General features: G+C 39.4%; 1 protein-coding gene across 2 annotated transcripts in view; it reads left to right on the top strand.

The window, feature by feature from the left end:
* Positions 1-22610, top strand: part of ANTXR2 (ANTXR cell adhesion molecule 2) — a 123106-nt gene that overhangs the window by 32608 nt on the left and 67888 nt on the right. For both annotated transcript variants that reach the window (XM_068941322.1, XM_068941323.1), the window contains exons 9-10: positions 532-627; positions 5144-5213. In XM_068941322.1, coding sequence (XP_068797423.1) covers positions 532-627; positions 5144-5213 — 166 coding nt within the window. The remainder of the gene's footprint in view (positions 1-531; positions 628-5143; positions 5214-22610) is intronic.

Raw genomic sequence — 22610 nt, 5'->3', positions numbered from 1 at the left:
GACATGGATCGTTTCAATGAAGCTAGTGGCTTTATAAACAAACTCTTTTCACTCACAAATAATAGTGTGGCCCTTACGCAGCTTCCGGAGAAACAATACTGAGCAGAAAGACTTTGTATCTGGAGTTTTAAGCGAACTTGATACAAGTCTGGAGAGTCTTCTTATATGAGACCCAGAGTCCTTATTTATGAGAGTGTTCACTGAGAAACTGTTTCCTACTTGTTCAGCTGAGACCCAAGGACTTCACTTGCTCAGCTCCTTTTGCTGGTCAGAATAAACTCCCTTCTAATAGGGCTACCCTGAATGATAAAGATTGGGGAACGATTCTTTATTTTTCCTTTGGTGATCGAACTGAAGAGGGAGGTACCAAGAGGCACATTAGAAAGGCATCTTCACAATGTTTGAAGCATAACTTTGTTGTGTTTGAGCTGCTGATGGCTACATTGAAATTCTCCTTGTCTGAATTTAGTCCTTAGTACAAAGTACTAAAGACTGGTAATTTGGTGGGGGGTTGTTTGTTTTTCTCTCCAGAGGAGTTCCAAGTTGTTCTCAGAGGAAGTGGCTTAACCCTTGCCAGGAGACTCGATGGTATTACTTGTACCTATCAAGTGAATGGAACTACCATTCGTAAGTATTGAAATTTGAGACAATCTGCCTTTACATTTCCTAATAAGTGCTTCCCCCCCTGCTTCTTGTTGCCTCATTTAATTAAAATCTAAAGAGAAAAGCATGGAAGAAAAAGAGAAATACAAAAGCTCTGAGGATTAGTAATGCGATGTGAACGCTTTTGCATCTTGCACAGTGGTTTGAATTTGCTGCTGGTGCCCATTAGCTGTAAACTGTGACTGGCGTTTGGCTGCCCAGCTGGCTGTGTGAAATAAGCTGGTGATAACAGTCTACTTGTTTACCTTAAAATGAGCAGATGTTTGCCTATGAAAAAGCATAACCACAGAGTGCACTAACCAAGCGTCCCCTTACTGTAAGAAGACATGGGCAAAGGCAGGGGCCCTCATCTTCATTCCCAAAGGCAGTCTTTCCAACATGCACTTACCTTGGTATCTTGGAGCATCTCTGCCCATCCTGTGCAGTATAGCAGATGCGTAGCCTTTGGGCTGTTGATTTCAGGGACTTTGCGAACTGTGGATGCCCCCCCACCCCCAACATGGAGTCCACTTCTTGGGGCTTCTACTGTAGTATGGACAGAAAAAGGCCAAGTCAGAGCAATTGGTACTATTTTGTCTTTGCATGTTGAGCTTGTTCATCAGCCCCATGTCTCAAACAGCATCCCTCTCCAGGAGGAGGTCTCACTGTGTCCAGATCCCTAGCTGGACTCCAGTTCCCTGAGTTTTCACCCATAGAGAAGAATTTAGTTTCAGACAAAATGAAACTTTCCTTGTAGTTTTATCTGTCTCCTAGAGAAAAAAAATTCTACTGTCCAGTGTTTTTTTTTTTTTATTAGTGCTCACTCTTAGCCGCATATTACAATCCTTAAAATAGCATCCATGTTGTTGGGAAGTTTGTCCTAGTGGAAGACTGCAGAAGCTAGAGTGGAAAAGTGTAACACTGGTAGAGAGAGAATGCAAACTTTTTTTTTTCTTCAAAGTCAGATACCTGATTAAATGAGTTTCCTGACAGAGAATTTCATTTTCATGTTCCCTGAGTTGACACAAGGGTGAGGACAGTGGAGAAATTGCCATTAGTGGGAACCTCCACCTTTTTTTGATATTCAGAAGCCCAAGTGGACAGCTAGTGGATTTACATCCAACTTTTTGCTTTAAGCACTATCCCTTACAAGCAAGCCATACTGGAAAATGACCAAAAGTGGACATATAGAAAAAACTGGTTTTTTTTTTCCTGTCTAATGTCTGATTTTTGTATTAGCTTGTCTTAAATTCCTACCCTATTGAATATGTTTCCAGTACTTTTTATTCCTTATTCTGGCTATAATACATATTTTGAATGTGTTGCCAATCTCTCCTGCCGGTTAAGGATCTCCTACAAGGGCTTGAAAGAACAACAAAGTAGCACAGTTGCTGTGGACAAAGGCAACTTGTGTAAATAAGTGCTACTTGTATAAATTTCCTTTCAGTTTCAATTAAAAGTGTCCATCTTTGTTTCCTATATTAAACTAGCATGCTTGTTTGCACTTTTTGCATAAATTAGCTTTATAGAGCTAGAATTTGCAGTCTGGCGAAGTAATTATTACCGTTGTATATTTATTATCCTGGTGTACCTTCCTTACTTGGAGAAGTAGTTGTAACCTCAGAAACATGACTTCAGGATAATCAGAATTTAAATTTGAATTTAGGGGGCTGGTTTTTAAGTCATCTGAATTTTTCAATTCTAGTCCTGCCTTGTTCCCAACTTGCTGCTTACCATGAGCAGTCCACGTCTCTAAACTCCAGTTTGTCCACCTGTAAAATGAACATAATAGCCCTTACCTTCTTCACAGGAGTGTTTTGAGGCTTGCATCAATACGGTTATGTTTGTAGCGTTCAAAAATCTTCTGATGGAGGACAGTAAGGTACTGTGGAGATAAGGACCTACGGAATATGAGAATTAAGGGAAGGCTCAGCCATTTTCCATAAACCTCATAAATTTAAACCTCCTCTGTCCTGGTGACAGTTGTTACCGTACTAACAGTTTTGGCATACTTAGCAGCAATGCTACCTTTATACACCAAATCCGTTTACAGTACTTGATGACTGGTAGATTGCGGTGCTGCTAAAATTAGGGGCTGGCTGTGCTGCCAACAGTAGTCCCTAGGTACTTGGATTCTGATGTGCTGCTGCATGTTGCAGGTGGGAGGATGAACTCACCATGCAGAGTCCAGAGGAAGCTGGCAAGGGTGGGCAGAGGTCCAGAGCGCACAAACTAAGAGGAAAGACTAAAAGATTAGGTTCATCACATTTACAGAAAAAGGTGGTGAATGTTAACAATGTTAATATGGTCTGCTTTCGGGATTAAGATAAGGCACTAGGCTCTCCAGACCCATTGGGAAGAGAACAAGAGGTAATAGGCTTAAAATTCTGCAAGAGATCCATATTAGATATTAGGAGAACGATTCTCACTATAAAAATACGTAAGGCCTGGAATAGGTTACCTAGAAAGCCTTTTAACAGCAGCTTAGGTGAACGTCGCTGAAGAACATCTCAAGTGTGTTTCCCTCTTTAAATGACCTTCTAAAGTGTCTTCTGTTTTTTTACTATTCCTTGATTCCATGGCCGTTTATACCAGTACAGAGTATGTATGAAGAATTTTTTACATCTGCTTTGCCTTTTTAGAAATAACTATGCCTGGACAAGGCAAAGCCCCCAAATTCTTGCAAGCATCTGGTGTGATAATTTCCATCTACATCTCTGAGCTGCTTTTTCTTTTCTTGGCTTCAGGAAAGGGTGTTCTAAAGCACAAGAAGGGAGGGGAATAGCATATTGATGTATTTATTATATGTTGCAGCATAACGACACAGTCTGCTTTATGAGGTCTTGCCAAAGGCCTTTCCCAACCCACCCAGGTTCTTGTCTCCAGCAACGGCCTACATCACATGTTTAGGGAGTAAGCAGGGAAATTTTATGTGACCCTTCCCTGATGTGCTAGCTCATTTTCTACAGCTCTGTGCTCTATGCCAAGCAGTTTTGTTTCAGAGGAGACCTAGAGGAGAAAAGTAGATCTAGGATGGACAAAAAGGTAGGAAGGGCTCTCCCAGCAGGAGGGAGAAGGAAATAGCCCTAAGAAGAGGAACATCTTCCTCATGTGGTTGCATTCTTTTGTGTGAAAAACCAACCTGCTATCAGTGGATCCTCACCATTTTGGAGCATGAACGAGGAGGACACAGGCATGAAGATGTACATATTATAGTTCCCCTTGCAAATAACCTGGGCTCCACTTTTAAGATCAGCCTCAGAGCAAACAGTCATTTTGTTGGTTCTTCTTGTTTTAAAAAAATAGATTTGGCATGTTTCTCTTTCTGCATTTATAAAGAACCATTACCAAATGCTAGAAAGGAAACCTGCCAAATGTAGCTGTGGGATAGAAAATAATCTATGAAACATACCATTAAGACAAAAACATATGGCAATGTGCTAATCCCTCTTCCCCACCTCACAACTAGCCCCAAATCTAGGCCAAGCAGTTGGTGCAGATTATAGCACATAAGAAAGGAAAAGTTCATTTATGCTTACAGCTCCTCCCTCAGCTGCTCCTGAACTATTTGAATATCTGCTTTTCCCCCTAAATGCAGAGTGGAGTCATCTCCAAGTTTATCTTGCAGACCATTTATCCACCCCCCCAGTCAGGAAATAGTCTATGCTTGCAAGGGCAGCTCCAGTACAGGAATTAACAGTACTATCCTGGGGAAGTTCAGAAGATGATTCTGCCCATAGGAGCAGAATCCTTCCCAGCTTGCCATACACACAAGGTAAAACAGCTCCCTTCAACAAATACTGAGTGCAGACAGTGGTATTCCTGTTTGACTCTCTTCGTCTCCTTCTGGAGGAGTATTCATATGTAAGTTACAGGAAAGGCTACTGCTATATTCTGTCACCAAATGAGGAGGAGGAGAGGCTTCTTTGGCCTTCTCTCCTTTTCACAGTTGCAGAAAAGGAGCACTCTGCTGGACACATTGATTTACAAATAGTTGCTTTACAAGCAGCTGAGATTTAGAAGTATTTAGAGACCCTAAAGTGTGACAGACACTGGAGCAATAAACCCCACAATCACAACTGATATAATGGCCACTGAATGCAATGCATGGAAATGCACTTAATTAGAAACAAACCTCCATCTTGCAAATATCAGGAATTCTCTAATAATGTTCTCAGTCTTCTTAGAAAGACCTTGATTCTAGGAAAACATCGCTCTCAGAGAGCATGAGCTGAAATGCATAAATTTAAGTAATCAATGTAATGTGAGCTCGTATTACATAACTGTGGGCTTTTACGTTCCCTTGACAAGATATGGCTTTAACAAACAAAAATGAAAACAACTTTTTTTCCTGACAAGAGGCTTTTCTTGTTTGCAAGTGCAGGACATTGTCAAACTAATAACCAGCATGCTGTGAAAAGGGAAGGGACATTATAGCTTGTTCACACATCTTCTCATCTAAGAAGCACAATTTATTAAGCTCGTGTGATTTGTTTTTCAGATGAAAAACCAAAAAAGGTGGAACCAAAGTTTTTGCTCTGCCCTGCACCAATCCTATATAAAAGTGGCCAGTAAGTACTTGAAATAAATGTCATCCTGTATTTTGATAGAATCGGACCCATTATTGCCGACACTAGTCATGGAGGGATTTGGCTAGAGGCAATTTTTTGTTGTTTTTATGGAGGGTGGTTTGTTGTTGTTTTCTTCTCATTCTTGTGTTATTTCCATGGTGTATTTGCCAGTTTTGGAATGAGCTTTAAATAGTCATCTGTGACCAAACCAACTTGGACAGTGCCTTAAAAATGAATATTCAGCCAGTTTCAGTTAAACACTGAAAAGGTCTGGCTTGTCATAAGTTTTATGCAGATTAGCTGTGTTTTAACAGGGCATAACATGCTCTCTTCTGGATAATCTTTAGGCTCATTGTTAAAGACATTACATTATCACTGACACTTACAAGCTATTATTAAAATTATGTGTCAAAATGTGTACCACCGCTCAACATGTAATGATAAAACGAGGCACTAATTTAACAACTGCAGCAATCTCCTAACAACATTGTGGCTAAACTGCAGTTCTAGCCTTATTCTAAGTGTCACCAGCCATGGCTGCAGATTACTTCTGGCCTTTTGAGAACTAATTCTTCCTTCCTGTTCTCAAATTCAGACATGCCCTAGGCTTTTAGGATCACTTCAACTTAAACTTAATTTTTAAAATTTATGAGATAGTAGCATGAAATACAAATTCTAAGCTAATCAGAAATCAGAAAACTGCATGTCAGCGCTCAGCCCTGTAGGAGAGAGGCGGCTTTGAGACTGTTTATTCTTTAAGAGCTACTTGTAAAACAGGGAAAAAGTAATTTGGGATGAGATTTTAATACTAAGGCATTAGGAAGCACAGCAGTTTGCTGTAGATTTGCACTGTCATTTTACTGTGACCGTTCTTAACTGTTTAAGAACTAAGCACATTGCCTAGACAATTTTTTGGGTAGAATTACTTTCCTAAGTAAGAATCAACAACCTCAGTTGCTAGAAGACTGATAGCAAAACCCCGAATGCACATCTGTTTTGTACATTAAATGGCAACTGGGAGGATAAAAACTGGAGAGCAGTGGAAGAAGAAAAAGAAAAAACAAAACAAAAAACCCACACTTTTAAGTGATTAACCCCAGCGGAAGAGAGTGGACTGAATCACTGCAGATGAGCTGCAGTTAATGCCTGACATCACAGCCTCTCTGCACCAGCCAAAGCTCATCCCTGGGGAGTAAGCATTGTTTCATGGCAGTGCCGAAAAAACAAGCCTAGAGGAGAGTTATGCTGGAGAGTAGAGGGAGGGGATGAGTTTAATTCTGTTATGTTTTCCTGATAATAAAGTTGCCTTTCAAACAGCTAGGCAAAACGTTGATCTTGTCCTACGTGCAATAGCAGTTTGTTAGCGCTATTTTGCTGTTATATTACACAAGACAGTTTTACTAATTTCAGCTGAGCTAGGCTGCATGTGGTTGTGTGCCAATTGTACAACAAAACAGCTGTAACAAACTGCTGTCTTAGCTAAAGCAAATCAGCAGCATGTGCAGCTGTAAGAGAACTAATTTTATCATCAGGAAGATGTAAATCAGTGAGGTTAAGAACCTTCCTCTCCATGCCAAATATTTCAGTGGAGTTACATGACCTTAAAACATAAAAAGCACAGCAGCAAATTAGGCCCACAGTATTAAACACCCCAACACCTGAACCTGTAAATGCTTTTCACACACTGTTAGTCTGAGAATATGTAGATGGCATATCCTGCCAAATGAAGACAGAATACAGGAATATTTATTGATACGGATTAAAGCATAGTGAAAATTATTTGAACATGCTGTATTTGTCTTGTTCTGTGAGGTGCTTGTTTGGCCTTTGAAGTGTTATTGAAATAAACAACACACCATATTGTAATTGCAGTCCAGATCAAGTACTTAATTATGGCACATTTCTTCTCAGCAGTGTTTGTAGGAAAGAATGCATGAACAATGTATGCTAGTTAAGTTGTACAGGTTTACAGAAAAACATTTTCCAAAAGTTATCATTACGTAAAACATAGTTCCATAACGCTATTTTGAAGCGGTTACAGCTTTGGCCCAGAGATAAACAGTTTGCTATGCAGAAGACTGACAGCTATGAAAGATACGTACATACTTCAACTCTTGACTTTCCATTGGCACAACTCAGACTATTGCTGGATACCTCCCAGTAATTCCTCATGTAGTGGGGCTAATATTAGATGCTAATGTAGCAACACCCGATCTGCTCTTTTTCTAGTGCTCTTTTTAGTGGAATTAAGTACAACAGAAAAGCAGACAAAGTTAGCTTTCTGGCTCTTAAACATACAGCTTAATTTCTGGGTGAATGGGAAAGACTCATGTAACAGGTTTAATTCTATTTCTGTAGTATGACACACTTTCAGACTGATAAATTTGCAGTTTCCAAACTCAGAACAATAAAAACCTATGTGGAATAGGCAAGATGCCAAAGTAGCCAAGATATTTGCTTGATACACCCCTGGTCTCCTGGACTGATGCCACAGCGTGCTTCTACTTTCTTTGCAGCTTCTGGCTGCACTTGCTTAGCAGCCTCCATAATACCATCTGTAGATTTTTAACTAAGCCTTCTCTTCAGAGTCTGCCTCTCACAGTACCATGTAGCAGACTGACATGGAACCCTTAGGTAATGTGACAACATGGCCACGCTACTTGCGCCATTTAAAATACCTTCTCGTCATGGCTTTTCCAGGATGCAAAAATCACATTCTTGGTTTACCAGATTTGCTCCTGTAAAAGAACCCTGGTTTGCTAAAAGATGAGAATTACTTGGAATTTCTACTATATTCTACTATAGTTCTATTATAGAAACTTGACTCTACAGCAATACAGAAAAGTCCCATCACAATCTGTGGGAAGATGATGGAGATAAACCCAAGAAAGTTTATTTGCTTTGCTTCATATATTTTGACAAATGACTCGCATACTGTGAGGGCCAGCATAATATTAGAACCAAGCAGACTGATTTGCAGAGAGGATGCAAATCCTAATGCATAGACAATGTCAGAGTTGTATTTTGAGGCTCTTCCAGAATATCTGGGGAAATCCGTTCATCCTTACAGCTCAGAATTGAGTTGAGTTTGCTGTCCTGCCACAGCTCAAGGCAATCAAACAAACTAAATAAGAGATTTCCTCTTTATCACTTGAGTACTTTAGGAAAGACACCAAAGCCCTAGCCTCTACTTCTGAGGACCAGCAAAGAAAAAGAACTGGGGTATATTGTGCAAAAAAAGTTTTTTTCACACTACTGTAGATTCTATTCTAGTCTTTTTGCTCCAAGTCTTTTCAGGATGCATCATGAAAGTGTATTGCTAGGCTTGGCCTCACAAACAGAGGGCTTCTGTTCTTCTAAGCCAGTGGTAAAATCACCTCTGGCTTCAGTGGAAAGAGAATCAGGACAATATTCCTATTTCCTAAGCATTTACAAATCCTGTTATTTGGTATGATGAAGACAACAATAAAATACTTGAAACTAGCATAACAAAACAATATTTTACTGAAACACTTGTGGCTAAATATTTGCCTGTCTACTAGTTAACTCTCCCAATTTGTTGTTTGAACTCTAGTTTCTCACTACGGTATTGCAGTAGGAGATTTGGGATTTACTGGCTCCTAACGCTAAAAACCCAGTTTGATATTCTTGTGCAGATACTCATGTAAGCAATGCGAGACAGGTTTGGTCTAGGCTAGAAGGTAAATTATTCAAAATGAAACAAAGCTGAGTAATGATCATTGTACTTAAAATAATTCAGAGAGGTACAGAACTTCCAGTGCAGCAGCAGTGTTGCCTGCCAGCTTCACCTTTATATATCCTGTGCTTGAGTTCATGGGGAGTGCCTGTTCTAAGATTAACTCCTAAGATGAAGTGAGCACTTACTCCTCAGTCTGGCAAGATATACGAGTTTCTCACAACTTGGAAAACAATCAGTTGGAGGTGTGCTTAAAAACACCAACAAAAGGGCAAACACATAGTGAACTGGGATCATTACTTTCATTGATGTATTTTATGGCTTTTGCCTCTCACTTAGTTGAGTGAAGTTTTGACGCTCTTCCAGTGAATGGGACTTCATCCTACATGTCTGATCTAAGCCCTAGGGTAGAAGCGGGCAGTATCTTTCTCCTTTGGTGTATAAGCTTAACAAGTAACAAACCAAAAAAGACAAATCCCAGATAAACAAGTCTGAGTGCGAGCGAAGCCTTGCTCACAGCTCCCCTGAGTTTATGATTGTCACATGCAGAGATACTGTCTGTGCTACTGTCCTTTAATGACCTAACTTGCCCTCTATTCAAGGCATGTTGGCTTCAGTTTACATATATCCCTTCCTACATCCTGTCCAAAGTGAACAGCTGATGACACTTAAAGAATGAAAGCTAAATGAGAGTTACTTTTTCAAGCTATGAGTAGGAAAACTACTACTGTCTCCCAAATTCCTAGTTGCCTCCAGTTTTCAAGTATCTGACCTTAAATTTAGTCTCCAGTTTACTTGAAATTAAGCACACACAAGTGCATGAGAGAGAATCTGTTAACAGTTCATGAGTTCATTTTTAATACATTGCCAGTAGGAACAGCTGACAAAGAAGCACAAGATGATTTTTGTGGTAACTTAAGAGGTATTTCCCATCCAGACTCTCCAATAAGGAATTGCTAAGGAAAACGATAATGTTACTGAGCACATCATATAAGACAGGGAACATAATTGAAAAATAAATAGCTCAGACTCTTAAAAACTCCTGTAACAAAGTGTAAAAACTTTTCTCCTAGAAAGAACGTGTAGTGGAAAAAATCATAGCTTAATGTTTCTGAACTGCAAATGCCACCTTGAAACATTCTTTTAGTTCTTTACTAACCAGACTTCTCACAGGAGGAGCCTCTGTCACTCAGGTCTTTGTTCTTCCTGTTGACAACAGCTGCTTTGCTTGTTTTGCACTCATTTGTGAATGGGATGGCAGCTCAGGGAATTCAGACACATGAATAGCATTGTATGCTTTCTGCACTGTCACTTCTCATGTCTTTGGATTTGAATATTTTTTAGTTTTGGTTTAATCACTTCTTTCTTTTTGAAGTTGTCTTCAGAATTCAAGTGTTATCCCTCAGCCCTTTGGGATTAAAATTAAAAAAAAAAATCTGAGAAGAAGGAAGTGACATAATCTTATTTTCATGTAGCACTTTCACCCTTTAAATAACCAATTTCAGCTATCGCATCCACCTCTTCCTCTTTAGACATTTCTGAACTTCTGTACAGATGGAAAGAAATCTGTTTTACTTACTTTTTTTGAGGAAATAAATCCTTTTGTCCCATTGCAGCAAGTCAGTCCTATAAAAAGTCTATAGAAATGCCTCTCTGGGTCTTCATTTTTGACAGGCCACATGAACTGCCTTCAGTCTATTTTTTTCTGACCAGCACCCACACAGAGTCCATTTATTTTTTTATATATATATATTTATTATTTATTTTATTTTATTTTTTTTTTTACACACATACTTTTTTTGGTAGTCTATGATAGCCTGAATGCAGGCAAGAGTTTTCTCTTACTGGCCCAAGTTTTGGCAGTAGGCTCCATCACTGAGGTACAGATTTAGGACACAATTAACTGCTGTGACTTTGCTGGCTTTTTGCCGAGGATCACACGCAGGACTGAGGGTGGAGGACAGTGGGAATTAACCATATACTTAATGTTAAGCACATCTTTGAGAGCTTCTCTCAGCAGCAGCTTAAGGGAAGCCAGAGTTCTGTCTTCTGGAAAAGCTTTAGCTCCATGTGATTGAAGAAAAAGACTTTTGGATCCAGCGCATTTCTCCTTATGAAGTTCTGGCTAATTCATGTAAAAATTAGTTCAAAATAAAGCACAAATCTTGTGCGAGTCCATTTAAAAATGTATTAATTACAGTTTACAGAAGGCACAAAGAAGTTCCTGCTTGCTACTTGAGGCATCTTCAAGATTTACAGCAGCTATACACAAAAAACCTCCTAAAACTGTCTGAAAGCCCAGGAGTCAATGCCCAAGCTGTCACTGGTGCTCTTGCTCTCAGCTTCTGCCTCCTCAGTAAACAATCTCTCAAAACAAACTCAAGCAGGAAACTCAGCACACTACTGCTTCATGTTTACCTCTGTTTAAAAGGTGCTTTGAGTGAAAGATGTTTCCACGAAGGCAAAGCATTAGTACTTTGGGCTTTGCTTTCCAGTTTGGAAGTGCCATTTTAATTAATGCAAGCACCAGATTTAAAAGGAAGAGTAAGGAAACACGAAAACCAACACAGGCACAGTGGAAGTGAATGGATTGTGGAGCTCCAGCCTGTAAATTATCTCATTTGGTTTATAGACAGCTGTTCTTACTCAAGAGCAGCTGAAAGGTGTTTCATGAAATGGCTGTCAGGGCTGGTTGCTAACAAAGGATCCTGACTGTTTTTTCTCCCCTCCGACTAGCCCAAAGATAGAGCATGTTATGCCTTTACTCCATCATCATCTTCATGTGACATGAGCTTGGGAGCCAAAATTTTTTACATCGCTTCCGAATTGAACCTCTTGGGGAACAACAGCATGTTACATTGGCCAGCAACATTTCTAAGTTTATTATGCAGGCAGGATGCCATGGAAGAGCTTACTTCTGGAATATGCGTCATATATGCAGAAGCACTGAAGCCATCCTTTTGGAGGTTTGGCTTAACTGTACTATGAAAAACTTTGTCCACTCTTAAGTTAGTTTCTTCTCTAACACTTGTAGGTGCTAAAACAAACCTCCCTGCTTCCTTCCCATGTGTTAGTACACTTGCAGTATTAAGAGAGAGTGTTTTGCACATGGTTAAAGCAATTTCCTAGAGCACTGCTGTTTTCATGTGACATTAGTACATAATGATCAGATTTCATAAATTTATTATCTTGTACTGCAGCCCCTTTACAGAGCTTTTACTTTTTTTTTTTCCCTTTTGGATGATAATGCCTCTAAACAAATATGATTAGAGTTTAAAAAAAAAAGGGATGCTATGTAAGGTGACTGATGTGTAATATGTTTGCCTAATTAACTTCTGGCTAATAATTCTAACCCATTAAGTAGCTAGTTAGTATATGTTTCGAATAAACACATCTGGTCCTGCAATGAGTGAAGGTTCTGCCTGTGTGTGGGTGACAGATGTGATGGTAGTTTCCCCAGTGCTCTCTTTTAAATAATTAACAGCACACTGGTGAAGTAGCCTTAGACAGACAGCCTCAAAGCCAGCTGTATAGTCTCAGAGCTGTATCTATGGACATGTGCCTCATCTCATTAGTCTGCTCCATCTATTACATTCCCACTTCTTTGGTATTTCAAAAGCTATGCGTAGCTCTAAGAAACATCCTTTTAAATAACTTTGGACTCTTGGCTTCTGCTCCGAAAGGCAGCAGGAGATGAAGGAATAATATGTCAGGCCACCCAAGGGGCAAATAGTTTTGAATTCACAAGCCTTGCAGATTGATCTCTCTTACCAAACAAAGGGCATTTGAAACAGTCCCACCCTGATGTTTCATTACTTCAAGTTACTGGGCTAGGTTTGGAAACAACCTTCTTTTGAAGGAGCTGGCATCTTTGGTAGCTTATTTCTTAAAATGATCAATAGCTTCCTAGCTGGGAACAGCTGGTAAATCTTATCAGTCTCAGAAGTTAGAAAAGCTAATATTAGTTGTATGTAGAAGGGATCATTCCTCTCAACTCAGCTGCCATAATGTTTTCAAATGTTAGTTCTTGTGGTTGGGTTTTTTTTTTGAACTAAGGGAGGGGAGAATTATATGAATAAGTTAAACAGCAAGATATTTTGCAAGAAGCTAATTTGCACAAAAATTACTTCTTAAAAGCGAGACTTGAATCCATGCTAACCAAAGGGCAAAGTAAGATTTATTCTTACTTTTGAGAGTCCATGAACCCTGATCATTCTATGGCTATACCATAATGGTTAACATGCAGCTGTCATTAGTTCTAGTGATATGGGCTCAGTCTGTGACCTTTGTTTTGTAAGGCATCAACAATAGCACAGCTGCCCCTGCATAGTTGAGATCTCAAACCTGCAATTTGGCAAGGAGAACAGAACAAATTGGATAAATATACATAAACACATTGTGAAGGAAGGGAAAACAGAACAGAATGAACCAGAGCATCATCCTACAACTTGTTTGATAGGGATGATTTAAGTAGGCATATGGTATAGTTAAATGTGCTTTCAAAAACATTGGCCTGATTCTTCAAGCAAATATGAAATAAATATCTAAATAGAAAGAGAGCTGATACAGTATCATTAGTTCTCTCAGAGGAGGCATATGAATGCCTTTGGAAATGTGTGCAAGTGGGGGCTGGGCGTGAAGGATAAGCAGATTTAGATTCCCACACAAAAAATGTCATTAACTTATTGTTAAGATTACACACTTGTGCTTCTTTCTAACACTACGAGCATTAAAAAAAAGGGAGCAATAAGTTAACATTTACACCTAACCCACCACCAATTTTTCAAGCCTTATTAGTCTACTGTTGGCATAACAGACCACCACACCCACTGTAATACCTCTCTCGCACACAGTTTCCTTCCAACCATACTGCCTACAAGGCACATATTCCAAAAGTGAGTATCACTGCTGTGTTCTTCCTACATTGCAGCCTTTCAGTTCTACATTATTTAGAAAGTTAATAACAATTCTAAGTTAAAAATAGCCTTTGTCTTTCAGCATTCCTTACACCAGATGGAAAGAGAATGTGAAATAAATAACACATTAAGAATTTCTTTGCCTATTGCAAGAGAAGCCTAACATGTATTTAAACGATGCTCATAACAAGTCAAACCAGGTATACCGCCCACATAAGCTGGGTGCAAACGCTCAAATACACCTATCAGTGATTCACACAATGTATAGACAAACATGAGATTACCTATTTATTCAGCCTAGTCCATAATTTACTTAAGTACATTAACATGAGTCAAAAAGTTGTCCAAGTAAGGAGTACATAGAAAAGTTGTGTTTAACTTAGCGAGGCTTTTTTTTTTTTTTTTGGTCACATTGAACTGAGTAGCTGAGAACCAGGTGAAGGAAATAACTGTCCTACTTTCATATAGCTACAGCTGGAATTTCAGTAATAAATGACATTTGTCACTTCCTCCTTTGCTGAAAAAAGTGAAATTCTGAAGTGCATGTTGCAAGTGAAGGAAACAACTCCCAAAGAAAAAAAACCCTCAAAGAAAATGCAATCTGCAAATTGACCTAGGTACCTTCCCTAGTTACCGAAGAGATGATGAATATTTCGTGGGGTGTGTCAAGAATCTTCTTTTTCAACCTAACAAACTATATGATCACCTTCTTTGCGTGGTATTGCAAGCTAAGCAGCTTTAACATAACCTTTGTAACAATTAAAATAAGGAGGCAATTTGGCCACAAAACAGAATTACTCATTGATTATTTAAGTGGAAGTTGATTCCACTTAGCCATTTGAAAGTCAGGCAGCTTACTTGAGTACTCAAGTAATGGATTTAAGGACCCATTTTTGAAAATCTTGGTACCACTCTCTAAACTGGGTAGCAGCTATATACTGCTTGAACAACACTTACCCTAGAGGAAAGGGTAGCAATTAGGATTAAATAGGAATTCCCAGTTAAAGTTGGTTAACTTACTTCACATTTAAGACCGTACTGTTCATTACTATGAGAAACAGTACAAATGCACAATAAACCAGCAAGAGCAGTTACCTGCCAGAAACTGGTAGTATAACTGTACCTTAATAAGTACTTGATGAAGAAAAAGAGGTAGTCATCTCCTCCAAAATGCGGTACTAACTGTCAGGATAAACACTGGGACTCATTTCCCACATCAGCATTTTGTAAATCCTTTCCTTTTCTTGTGCACAATAGCTAAGCAGCCTCCTAGCACTGGAAGAGTAATAACAACCAACATCAAAAAAGAAGATGGAGAGGAAGTATGCTTGCCTTCTTTTGACTTTCCTGCTGCCTTGGTCAGCCATGTGATTTCAGTGTGCTCACAAATTGATCGGATGCCATCACCAAATTACTTAAGTTGTTTTCATCTGTTGCTCTAATTCCAGAGCCTTTGTGCTCAGGTGACTGGCATACTTCTCCAGTATAGATGTATTTATGGCTAATGATGACCACTTATGTGCTATAAATGTTATCCTTCCATGTAAATAGCACCTTTTCCCCAGTGTCACTGAGTAGAGAGGTTTGAGATGAATCAGATCTTCTGCCATCTGGACTGATTTTTTTTTTTTTTTTTTTGCAAAGGCACAGAGACCTGGCATTTGTTTTGAGCACCAGCACTTCAGCTGCCTTTTTCTGTGCAGGAATCCTGTTCCATGGAGAACAAAAATCAAAAAGAGAATGCTTAATAATTGCTGGTTACTCACATGGTAAATCCCCTCCCCCCCAAAAAAACAGCTAGAGAAATGAATTGGGTAGGAGGGAACTAGAAATGTTGCCGGATTAGGCCTAATGTCTGTTATAAATATTACCCTCTGAAAATATTTTAGGAGCACATTTAGTTTGACACAATTGGATTATAATGGGAACTATTCACAGATGGAAACATCCTCAATGAGTTGTATAGGCTAACTGGCTCCTAAGACATATGGATCTGATGTTAAGATCAGTAGTAATTTCTAATGCAGTCCTTCACGTTCCTCAGTAGGGCACACCGTGTTCCCAGAGCATTAGGAAAGAGTGCGTGAGCAGAACTAAGTGCTTAATATTATGCAGTGGACATAGAATCCTGAGCTGAATTAATAGACTAATTTAACATAATAATGACATTTCATACCATGTTACTGCAGCTTCCCATGATTCTGTGAGATCAGAGCTAATGCAATGCTGGCTTCCAATTCTATCAAGTTGGCAAGTGTTTCCAGGCAGTGAAGTGTTTAAGGATCTCTGCCCTTCCATCGCTTCACGTGGAACGCCAAACCCAAATACACAGTATATCGAGCCATCTACTGAGAAAGCTACATAGTGCTGGGCGTAACGATCAGAGATCCTAAGGCAACTATACTGTGAATTTATTTCAGTGCTAAGCTAAACCAAGGAAGTAGGAAAACAAAAAGTTTGTACTAATTCTTACAAAAAACCCTCACACATAATGATTTGCATACAGTGCAGGTCTTGCTATTCTCAGGAAAAATGAAATATTCATTTTTATGCCTCTGTGGTTGGTGGGAGGGAAACAGCTCCGACCATGTATCATAATTGCAGATTATTAACTGTCCCCAGTAAAACTCTAATTCACTAGGGAGTAAACTGTTTCCTAGGCTTCCCAGGCATAGCTGACCCTTGGCACAGTGGAGATGCGCTAAACATTTGGCAATCAAGGTATTTGTAACCCAGCTCCAAGGGAACTTGCTGTGTTCTTGTGCAGCAGGGGAGTTTGGATGAAGGAACAGCAACAAAACATGGCAGAACAGAAGCATGGGCTGGAAATTCTTCCCCTCTGGCTTTGTGCTGCGTCCTACTGCCGGGATGTGGCCCTAGGGTCAGTCAGATTTGTAGCCCTGGAGTGTTTGCTAACCAATAATAGAGGAAAGCATGTTCTGCACTTTGGTCGGTGAAAATGCCTGTGTAACTAGCAGTTGGATTCCCCAGCAAATATGGCCAACGTTTTCAAACTCAGGTTTGTCAAATGAGACCCCTGTGTCCCTACAGTGAGATAGTAGCTTTGTTGGTAATTGATGCTCCAGGAACAGACCTCACAGAGTCACTATCCTGTATCTCTCAGAGTCCTAAGGCTGTCTCCCCTATCCTATAGCTGAGAATTAGTCTCCCTGTTTATGCGACTGCACCTACTTTTCAACCTTCAGGCAAAAAATGAGGGATGGCATGACAGAGGCCACTTTGCCGTGCACTAAAAATTTCAGTCCACATACTGAGGTGAAGTCAGTATTGTTTGGCAATGGAGCCTTTCTTTCAAACTTTAAAATATGAAATATTTGCACTGAATAAGAACATACATTTGTTCCAGCTTCGAAATGCTGTAATTATTGCTGGGTAAAAAGCTGGGAGTGCTACTGTCAGCCACAGTATGTTCCAGTTGCCCCATCTTTCAGGTGACCATCGTAAGAAAGTACTCCTTTGTGCTGTCAGAATATTGGGTAGGAGATGATAAATTACATGGGAATAAAGTGACAGGCATGCAAAAATGATACTTAAATCAGTAATGCCACAAAACCCTTCTTCCACCACTGCAACTGATTTTTCAGCATGTGATTTTTTTGTATGGCAATCTACATAAAAGAGATGTGTACATATACATGCATATACATGCATATATGTGTGCTCACACACACATGTATTTATAGGTATATACAGATATATAGACACACCCATATATGCACACATATATGTGTATTTTATGTGTATTTGTACACACATACTTATTACTGGCCTACCAACATCAACTGTGTAATAAAGCTACATGTAATTTATGGAGGCAGTTGTTTTAAGAGAAGGCACGCTTTTAAATACATACATTTATTTTTTTTTCTTCCTACTGTGTACAACAGTTTAATGCTGGCACTTGATTCTAAAATACCTTTAGTCACCATAATTTTAATAACTTTTTGAGCAGTTGCCAGTTTAATTTTCAGTGTGTGAAAATTGGAGGTAAATTATTTATTACTTCCAGCAAATGTCTTTCACAATTTTATTTAATTTTTTCATCTTTTTTAATGGATCATAAAATGGCAGTCTTTTATTGGATACCCATAAAGTAAGGAGCAAATGAATACTTTGCAAATAGGTTACTGTGGATTGAAATGTCAGCTGTATTTCACAGGGTATGAAATTCCTTAGACCAGAGCTGTAGTGACATATGGCAATGGGCCATGTTCCTCTTCTGTAATAATAAAATGGCACTGGACATAAAGGAAAGAAAGGATTGTTATTGTTGGGCCTTTTCAAGTTGTGGTTTTTTGTAAATTATTGATTAGACTGGCCAGTGGTCCCTGACTGATGCAGCTGAAAGTTGCAAGAGTCTTGTCTTTTCCTTTAATCATAAATATGAACATTTGTTAAAAAGCCCTTTTAGACTCAAGTTTTCCAGGATTGATTGCTACCTGAAAAATGATACTTTACAGACAACATATAGGAAAATCCCTTCCACTTTGAGCAGGGACTGTGAGCTGTTAAAAAAAAAAAAAAAACCCAAACCCCACAAAACAGTTTTTCCTATTATGAAAACATATTTGAAAGTACAGACCACTGGAAAAATTGCATATTAGACCTGTGTTACATCAAAAAGCAATTGAGTTTGTGAATGTCTTCATAAGTTGTTAATTACACATGCTTATTAGTTCAAGCTTGCCATCTCCTTGAGTCCACTTAAGCGCTGTGTCAGAAGTGATCCCAAGACGTGAAAGCGAATCCTGGATAGAAGTGGTGGAAGGAGGCTGTTGGGCACTGCTGGGTTTTGGAGGAACAGTGTGAAGGGCTGCACTTGCTCTTCCCTGGCGGCTCATTCCTGCAGCCATGCTTTTCAGGCTAGATATGGAGAAGCTGGTTGATTCCTTGTGGTCTGGATATAACTGCAAGAAGGCTTTGATATTTGTGCTCAGAGTGAGTGTGCCTCAATTATTAGAACCTCTGATTATTAGCCTCAGGGTCTGCTTTTCTTCTCCATGTGCACAATCATAAAATCCGTACCATAAACCAAACAGAATGTGTCATGCAGCAGAGATGAGCTTTTAGTGCAGACCGGGAATGTCTTCTTGGGTTGCTACAGCAACATCAACATTTGCACTTCCTGATTCTTTGTGGGTTTTAATCGGGGCTGACCTGAGAAGATAGTTCCTTTTGCAGGAAAGGGTCAGAGTCACACTGAATCGAGCACAGTGATGATTCAAACATGGGCCGCATACAAGCCAGTGCAGTAGTTTTAACAGCACTGGGATGGGACACTGGGACCCTCTCACCTCTTGCCTCACTCTCCATACTTATTTCAGCAGAAGGAGAGAGAGTCTTCCTCGAGTGTTTGGCAAGCAATTAAGATATTATGGATATAATCATGTAAATCACAGAAATAATAATTGTTGGAAGATCGGTCCGTACAAACTTAGAATACCTTGAACGCCTTACCTTAGAATACCTTAGAATGCTTGGTAGTGACAACCAAGCATTTAGTGTCTGTGGAGGCATTTTTGAAGCATTTCTAATTGCTTCCACCAGCGAGACTGAAAAGTACGGTCTTATAACTCTGACCAAAATTTGTGCTGCTCCTTCCCTGTGTTCCAAGCCAGTCATGAAAAATCACTTCAGTCTCATGTCCCTTTAAACTGTATTCCTCCAGTTTACAGAAAGAAATCTCAGTAAAGGTCCAAAGATTTAACACTTGTTATGTTAACCGCTGACACAGGCTGGTTCAGCTCTTGGCTTACTTGAGCTTCTCAGAGACCTTATTGTTAAGAACTAGGATGCTCACAAAATACAGAACATGAACACTGAAAATCAGCAGTTGCAAGTGAAGGTGCCCAAAACTGAATTCACTTCTGAATGTCATTTTATTTGCAAAATATGGTATAGGTTATGCAGAATGTTGAGCTAAAAGCCTTGCACAGGTGAACTCTTACTAGTAAATAATGGATGTATTTATGTATATGTCTTATTTGCTTATACAAATAAAAGAACTAGACTGCAATATAGTAGGAATCTGCAGAGTTTTGGTATGTACAGATGTGGCAGTAGTATTTTTTGAACTCTGGATTGAAGGGGGATTGTTTATATGAATGTGAAGTACACAGAGCCCACCAAACAGGTGGATTATAAGAAGATGAAAAAAGTGTATTTCTCCTACCCTGCAGACATGACAATTTCAGGAAGGAAGTGCTTTTGCATGTTGACAGGTCCATCCTTTTGAAGATGAGATAATTATCTGTATGAGTTCACTCTGTAGCTTCTAGAACTGAATGAGTATGATCAACTCTATGAAAAATCTCAAATGGCTCAGCCCTGCAGCTCTGTATCAAAATGGAAGTTGATACAGACACTGGTTGTTCCTACTGCATTGTATCTGAGTTGATGGCTGATGTGTTCACTGAGCCTGTTGCTTGGGATATTTGTCAGAGCATCTGACAGCTAAAGGTTGGCAGGATGCAAAGCTTGACAGTAGCGACGTGGCACGTGGCACCAGGGACTTAAGTCCTGCTCTTACTGCAGTCTGTGGGAGTTACAGCTTTGGGCCCAATTCTCATTTAGATTACACATGTTATCGGTATATTTTCTGGGCCATACTGTGTGGCTAGAATGGTGTAAAGAGCCATTACTGTGATTGAGAATCAGATCTTGAGCTCTCACTGGCAGCAGAGTTCAGTCCCAGAGAAGGCAGTAGCAGCTTGTTCAGTGGCACCTCCTAAAAAGAGGGAAAGTCCCCGTTTCAGTAACCAGCCTTCTTGGTCTTTGCAGTCTGCTCCTATTCAGTTAAAGGAAAGATTTTTCATGGGCACGTCTGCTGGACTGAGATTTCTGTGCCACTTTTGAGAATCTGCTTCCAACACACACGCGCTAGCAGGTATCGTTTATTTCTAGTTGAACTGGTGCCTGAGTGTGTCTGTGTTCTGAGGCTAAGAAAAAAAGCTTAAATTCCAGAGTTGTGTCCCTGTGACCCTCCCCTTTCAGCAGCACACCACCCTTCTGGGCCTTGGGAAGGCTGCTTGAGAGAACAGAGTACAGACATCCCTACTCATAGTTTTTCTCCTAAATCCCCAGTAAAACATTTAAATAAGTGAATGGAACTAGAACACAGCTCTGCGGCATCCTCCTTTTCAAACACGTATGTTTGGGACTGGTTGTAGCACGTTGAGCAAATGAGCAAACTGCCAGAGATTAACAAAACATGGTGAAATGATATTAGATAGTATTCTTGATTAACGAGAACACACATTAGTCAGGAGAAAAGAAGATATTGCCAAGCAGCAAAGGGAACTGGTTGGATAGGAGAAGAAAATCCATAAGAAAAGTAGGATTCACATTCACATTTTTTAAAATGAGGGCAATGAGGAAATTGAGCATCTGAAAGCAGTTTGGAAATCTGACCCCAGTAGCTGGCAGACGCTGCTTTAGTCAGATGCTACTGGCCAAATCCAGGAGATCTTCACTGGTGCATTAGCAAAGTTATTTTTGATCTCAGTGGGAGTCTTGCCCAACAAGAGACTGCAGAAATGGTTTCCAATGAAGATAAAAGAAGAGCTGGGGAAAAACTAAAATGTATTTAGACACAGCTAAAATATTATGGGAAATAAAGTCAATGCACAAGATATGTAAAGGTGTATGTAGATCCTTAGACTGTCAGACCGTGGTACATTAATTTAAAAATCCAAATTACTTTGTGTACTACATTTCCAAGCTAGTATACTTAGAAAGGGTTCTTACTGTGCCACCGGGCTTTGGACCAAACAATATAATCCCAATTATGGCACCATTCAGTGGGAACACACCCTCTGTTACTCAGGGAAGTTCTGCAGAAGTAGAAGGGCTAAATAGCTTTTATGTTCAGCAAACAAAACCACAATGGATGCCCTTTCTTGGGTGTAACCAACTTCAACATTTGATGTGTATGTAGCCTGTGGCATATAACTCTGAGTTATTCTTTAAAAAGGCAGGGCTAATGGAGGGAAATGAAACACTGCAGAGATTAGTCTTTCCTCTTTGAATTTGTACTTAACAAAGACGTTGCCACCCAAAAATACTTGTGTGCGCTATGAATTCATTTGTATTTATGGGCTGAATTCAGGTTTCATTTAACCTGTACACTCATAGTTAATGCAGCAGTATGACCAGGGTGCAAGAAGATGTGACCCCAGGACACTGGAGTCACATTAACTTGACTGGACTTTAGGTCAGTGACTCGGCCAGAAAAATGATTTTTGTATTATTTTTATGATGTGCAAATCTCCAAAAGATTCAACAGTCTAAACATCCAAATTTCTTTTAGGACATCTGTCAGGATTTAGGCCGTGTTTCAGCAGCACAGCTTGTACTAAAGTCCGTCTCTGTTCAACAAAGGGCATTGAATGATATCCTCTCCCACTGAAGTCAATAGGATTGTTTTGCCAGCCAAACTCAAGCAGGATTGTCTTGCTGAAAAATCCGGCAGGATTTCTCATTAAATTGGCAATGTGAGAAACTGAAAGTAAAAAAATAATAAGAAATGGCGCATTTCAAAAACTCATCATTAAAAAGTTTTGTTACAGTTTGTTTTTTTAGCTAGTCGGGAGGAAATTTAATTAATTTTTTATTTTATCTGTTCAGCTTCACTTACTCCATTGATAATTAGAAGTAAATTAGAGTTATTCTTTCCCTTAGATCAATTATTCATAACACAGACCATTTAAAAATGAGTTTAGTGGAAGCAACTTACATTTTTACTAAAACTGAAAAAGAAATTAG

The sequence above is a fragment of the Struthio camelus genome, chromosome 4, assembly GCF_040807025.1.
Source record: "Struthio camelus isolate bStrCam1 chromosome 4, bStrCam1.hap1, whole genome shotgun sequence".
NCBI classification, from domain to species: Eukaryota; Metazoa; Chordata; class Aves; order Struthioniformes; family Struthionidae; genus Struthio; species Struthio camelus.
Note: the sequence above shows the minus strand (reverse complement) of the source record. Positions and strands in the feature narration are given on the sequence as shown.